Genomic DNA, 6,215 nt, shown 5'->3' with positions numbered 1-6,215 from the left:
GTCCAGGGAGCACACTGCATCCATCTGTAGTCATCTGGAATCAGCTATGGGAAATGCATGGATGCCTGTTTGAAATGGGAAATATTCACCACATGACATACAGCTTATCAACTAAAGGATCGGGGAACCTCAATAATGTCGGTAATCTATTGGCAGTTTGATTGAAATGACCTCCTTCAAAAAAAGTGAATGATTCTAATCTAAGTCTGTTGTGATGATCATGTTATAAGTGATCCTTCTGTGTGTGTGGAAACCATGAGAAACATCCGGAGTCACGGAGCTTATAGGCGCATCGAACAAGCTCAAGTAAGACAAAGACTGACATCTGAAAAGATCTAGTTCTGCCATCGTCTTCATTTTTACAAAATTAAACAGTTTTAAACTTTTTTTTAAAGGTTTCCTCCATATGCATTTTAACAGGCTCCCTTCCCACGCTCTAGTGTATTTTAAGTTACACATCCACATGTGTTGAACTCGTTTATTTCCAGTGTGAAAATGGAGGATTATTCCTCTGTTTTTTCCCTTAATTTTTCACCTTATTTTAAAAAGTTAAATATGTTTGCCACACCTCCATGCACCCATGAATCATTCCGTTTCCCGAGTAGTGGCTCGTCTGTTTAATAGACGATAGAGGCGTTAAAGGCAGTAGAAAACTATACATTGCATTTTCTTTGACTAAGATCAGCGCCCCCTAGTGTCTACAAGTTGTTTTCTGCATGTTAATAAAAGTAAAGCTTCTTGACTTCACATTATTGTCCAAAACAGTTCATTCAGTTTGGAGCCAGCACACCATGGTTCTATCAGAAATACAGAGTTTATATATAAAAATAAATTTGGATAAGTTCCTTATTTACTGAAAGTTATCAGTCAAATAAATTAAAAAAAAAAAAAACGAAGAAACCTGACATAGATTTTATATTACATTTACTTTTCTGATAGTTTGTATAGAAGGAAGATGAAGCTTACCAGATTGGATGTGCTGAGGTTTCTTCAGAGCAGGAGATAAAGGGAAATGATCAGCTGGCTCCCGATGAGAGAATAACACATTTTCTCAGGGCTCAAGGTTCCTTCTCTTACCATGAACACTGCATCCTCTGTCCGGGTGCGTCTCACATGCTTCAGCCACAGGGCCCGCTCATCTATTTTACATGGTAAACAGGAAATAACACCGCATGTAAGGTTCAGTTACAGTGACCTGGATATTGTATTATTTAACACTCAAAGCATGAATAATGACCTTTCACACCGTATTGTCACGTCACAAAATGCCTCGGACGTGTATTTATTCAAAAGATTAATCGGCAAGTGGGAAAATATACAAACAAATGTGAATTGCTGGCATTCTGGCATCACTAAATGCATTGTTTTACCTTATAATGTTGACACAAAATCATTTTGACATAAAACATTTGTATATAATATGTTCATGCAGCAGTTGAAATATCAGTGTGGTAGTTAGTGCTAAACATCACAGCAAGAAGATCTGGGCCTGAGTCCAGACCGTGACCTTCTAATGTACAGTTATTGGTGTCATCTTACAACAGTCAGACTATTCAAAACACTTTAATTTATTTCATCAAACACCATCTGGCGGAACATCCGGCTTCAGCATTCACTTGTTCACCACGGCTCTGTGTATTCTCGCCACAACTTCAGCATTGGGCAAGAGTGCAGCGGCCTGGGCCAGCTGGGGCAGCAGAGTGTAGGTGGAGGTGCGCAGGTAATGGAAGAGGTCCAGGAAGCCTCGGAGATGAGCGGCAACCTGAGGTGGTACACCCAAAGACTGCCCCAGCCTCCTCAAAACGCTGCTTCCAGCAGAGTCCAGCAGCAGTGACAAGTCCTGCACCGAGTCGTAGTCCAACATCTCGATGCTCTGACCTAAACGGAGCAAAATGAAGGAAACGATCCTTGATTTGCAGTTTGGAAATCGAAGGAATGCAGCCTATTGGAAGAATGGCGACGGTGGTTTCAAACCAACCCTGAGCGAGCTCCCAGATATCCTGCAGTTTTTTATCCATCTGTGACGAAAGAAGGAAAGAAAGAAAGAAAGAAAGAAAGAAAGAAAGAAAGAAAGAAAGAACATCGTTATGCTTAAGTGGCATGGATTTTCATATCATGAATACATTTTCCTTTTAATTTTGATTAAAAGAAAGAAAACCTCATCGACTTACAAATTTAACACCTAATGTGAAAATGAAGATTCATTTAAAATGTATAATTTGTGACAGTTCTCAGAACCTGCAATATAGATGATAAATTAGTAAATATATGATATTGGATTAATATATTTGGTAATATTGTGAAGAAAATTGAGAATATCAAGAAATATGACAGATTTTAAATTTGTTTTTACAGAGAATTATCATCTATTTTCAAAATAGTCCAATAGATTTATAGTAATCCAACAACTCCCGAATGGAAGTGATGATAACTATAGAAGTCTTATTGTATTTGTATTTTTCTTGTCATTGTTTGTGTTTGCCTGAATTTCTCTCAAACATCGAATTCGCTCCTGAATATTACGTTTTTTACGCAGTCGTGGTATTTTGAACATTTTTAGAATCAAACTTCGGCTCTTTATTTGCCGAGAAATCGGCTGATTTTCATTCACAACACAAACATAAAGACAAACCAGGCCAACACTCACGTTCACACATAGGAATTTTCACCAGTTCGACAGAAGGAACCAAAGCAGAAGTAAAAGAGGACACGTATACTCCACACAGAAAGCCTCTAAATTGACTCAAACCCAGATAAAACCCACCTTTTTTTTATATAGAAAGCGATAAAGTCCCAGTACAATTAGACATATGTTCCTATAGTGTAAGGTGTCATTTAGATTGTGGAGATTTCAAGACACTATACCTCGTCTGTATTGAAGCGTTGCTCTTCCTCCTGTATTTTGATGTCGTCGTGCTGACTGGGGTGCTTGATGTTGGTTGTCACATTTATCACAATCGAAGGAGAATGGACCTCATTTTCGGTACTCAATGAGTTCTGGCCTCTAAGTAGGAAGAAAATAGTAATATAGCGGATTATTTAGGAGGGAAAATAAAAAGCAAAGTGATAAAGATGCACTGGCATGTGATCTGCACCTTGCAGGACCTTCAGCAGAAACAGCCTGTGAAGCCGTTTCTGCTCTGTCTGCATTGCTGATCAGGGGTGAGCGCTGAAGGTCTGCTGCCTGTCCTCCAGGTTCAGGGTGGATCCCGGCACTCTGCTCTGTACATGTCAGCAAGTGTAAGTTATTCCAATTCGAATACCCAAACAGAACAGGCAAGAGTGATTTCAGAGATGTGGATTATCATTTGACTCACTGAATCTCTCAGCAGTCAGGAGGAAAAGCCAAAGCAGCAGAGCAACGAGGAAAATCAAAGAAGCCGTCGCAGAACCGATCAGAGTGGCTGGAAATGTTTCTGCTTTTGCTCCTTGAAAGAGCAGAGAGTTCGTCAACTCAAACACAAGTCTCACAAGAGAAAAAGTTGCTCATTCAGGCCCATGAAGTTACTCACTCCTCTCTTCAGGTTCTCTGACGCTTCCCAGAGGCAACGTGACGGCGTTGTCTGCCAGAGAGTTCAAACTTTACATCCATGATGCATATTCCTTTAAAATTTCTTGGCTGTGCATTTAACAGCCCATCTGTGGCTCTCACCTGGTGTCGAGGTCAAACACTCCTTATGAACTGTATCGTGGCTGTAACACGGCACACAGAGCAGCTCTGCTTCACCCGTCATGCTCCTGAGCTCATAGTACCTGAGCACACGGCCACGATCACAAGCGTTAACACAAAACCAATCGTGACCGGTGTTTACGCTGGCACCGTAGCTCACCGTGGGAGGCATCGTCCACAGAGGGCGTCACTGGTGGGTGAGCACACTCTCTCCACCCTGCGATTCAGCACGCCGCACTGTGTGCACCTCCTGCAGGGAGCCACACCGGCCTCCGTGCTGAATCGGCCCTCTTCACACTGGACACAGACGCCATCGCCTCCATCTCCGAAGCCACAGTCCTGCAAATGAGGGCAAAAAAACCCCAACCTGTCGTCAAAAGGCAGGGCTGGAGATCTGCAGCGACGCTGTAACAGGAGGAGAGTTACCTCAGAAAGCTGCTCCCCAGGCAGACACACGGGACAGGCGACACAAGTGTCATTAGGATGTAGAAACTCAGTGTGATCACAGCTGAGCTCAGGCTGGACCGGCACACACCAAACCTGAAGAAACCAACATGATTTGAAATTATAAGACGTATTAAGGGATTTTAGAAGAACAATGAGAACACATAAGTCCTGCATTTGAACAGATTTTTTTCCCTCCAGTTTATAATGTAATAAAAACCAGCAAAGTGGCTTATTGGAGGCAGTTTGACAACATATATGATCATATTTGGAGCATAATCATTCTCATTGCCAACAATACAAGTTCTGTAAACTAACTATATTTCAAAATGTTTTAATTTGCACAGTATTGTTTAAATGGCATTTAATTGGTTTAATTGATCCTGCTCAAATATTTCAGTTGAAAAATGTACAAATAAACTAAAAACATTACTTTTTTTGTTATTCAAAATTTATTTTCATCAGCATTGGAAAAATTGGTCACATTTCTTTTTACTTTAGTAGAAGCACATATATTTACTTAATTAAAATGTTAACTTTAGTAAAAGCAAGGAAGCACATGTTCTGAAATATATTCAATTACAAACGCAAAGAGAAATTAATCTTAATTTGTGTTTTTTTATCTACACATGCACACACATTCTCAATGTTGTTACTGTAACTGCTTGTCAGTAGCAAAACATTACAATAATACAACACAATAATATAACAATATGAACATATAAGCCACAATGACGGCGACGATTGAAACCAAAGTGAAAGTTACTTTTTCTATAAATATAAAATAACTCGTAGTTAAATTTAAATGTCCTTATTCTGTGTACATGATTGATACCGTGTCTATATTCTACTTTATTACATGTCTATATATAACAACCTTGATATATTATTTATCTGCAAACAATACAAGCCAGCCAGTGTTTTCAAAATGAGTAAAAGTAAAGTGATAAAAGGTCAGACTTACCCACAGCAGCACGGCACTGAGACAGACGTCCACTGGTAAAGTGTCCATGGTTTCTCTCTAAGATGGGATAAGATCCATCTTTCTCACGACAAAAAAGAGCAGAAATACATGAAAAGTACGCTCTTTTGAAAGCTATCGATTACAACGAATTAAAACACAACACTTCGAAAAAGAATGGGCTTAAACTCTTGACTTACTTGGCAAGTTTCAAGTGAGGTTTGCTTCTGCATCCGTTTGCCCTCAGCTGAGGCAGGCGGTGGTGGGAAAGGTCTTTGGGAATCCCCTCCTGCCTACATCACTTATGACGCAGGAGAGGTTCCCAACTAGAATACCAGCCATGGACCAATGAATACAAAACCCCCACCTGGGTGCCTCGCGTCACAGCTTCTCTTCTCACATTCCCTCTGGGGAGCCCACTCAGGCCTTGGCTCTGGCCTCTAAAAACGCCGAGCGAAGGGTGGGAGGAAAGGGAATTTATATTCTGAATGAGACCCTTGTTAACAAACCTGTTCGCAACAGAGACACTTTGTGTATGTGAACGTGCGTGCAGACCAGTAAAATCTTTAATAGTGCCAACATTATTACCCTGTTGGAGTTCAGCTTCATGTTGCAAATTGCAGTGACATTAGGCAGACTGCAGTGCACATTTTGACCATCTGGTGGTAGTACAGAGCAGAAAATGTGACAAATAAACAGCCTCGATCTAAACCGTTTTACCACCGTTGCGTTACAGGATATTAGGATCATAAAAATTCGAACACTGGACACACAGAGCTTGTTTGTATTGTTTAAGCTCACGGGAAGGCTGTATATTTGACTCGTTTTACCATCAGGTCAACGCAGCCATCAGAGTACATCACAGGAAGAGTCAATTAGTTTTGTTTGACAAAGATGGTTGTAAAAGATATCCACGATTTCAGGAACTCACAGCCCGGCGTATAGAGAGCAAACACATGCATGTACACACACGCTCTTTCCCGTTGTCTTGGGTAGAAATACATATAAGCAAGACATAGTCTGGTTGCACATTTCACAATGTAGGTGCAATTAAAAGCTATAGAGATTATGTTTTATGTTTATCCAGTTGACTGTGCTCCCTTTTGAATATGAGTGAAGGCAGTGTAAATCCTGAACAGG

At 40.5% G+C, this 6,215-nt stretch overlaps 1 protein-coding gene across 2 annotated transcripts; it reads right to left on the bottom strand.

The window, feature by feature from the left end:
* Positions 1-1,243: 1,243 nt before the first annotated feature.
* LOC308111502 (uncharacterized protein) lies at positions 1,244-5,329 on the bottom strand. 2 transcript variants are annotated; one of them, XM_080466438.1, is made up of 11 exons: positions 5,276-5,329; positions 5,079-5,156; positions 4,097-4,210; positions 3,831-4,009; positions 3,653-3,753; positions 3,513-3,563; positions 3,318-3,428; positions 3,096-3,222; positions 2,866-3,004; positions 1,979-2,018; positions 1,244-1,878 (listed from the first exon to the last, which is right to left on the bottom strand). In XM_080466438.1, exons 2-11 carry the CDS (start codon positions 5,124-5,126, stop codon positions 1,613-1,615), a joined length of 1,176 nt encoding a protein of 391 aa, XP_080322564.1. In that variant the 5' UTR covers positions 5,127-5,156; positions 5,276-5,329; the 3' UTR covers positions 1,244-1,612. The 2 variants fall into 2 exon arrangements, with proteins under 2 accessions (XP_080322564.1, XP_080322563.1); XM_080466437.1 differs by having other exon boundaries at positions 1,244-2,018.
* Between the last annotated feature and the right edge of the window lie 886 nt (positions 5,330-6,215).

The sequence above is a fragment of the Lipophrys pholis genome (assembly GCF_963383615.2).
Source record: "Lipophrys pholis genome assembly, chromosome: 6".
In the NCBI taxonomy this organism is placed as follows: domain Eukaryota; kingdom Metazoa; phylum Chordata; class Actinopteri; order Blenniiformes; family Blenniidae; genus Lipophrys; species Lipophrys pholis.
The sequence above is the reverse complement of the archived record's forward strand: the minus strand, read 5'-3'. Positions and strand labels throughout refer to the sequence as shown.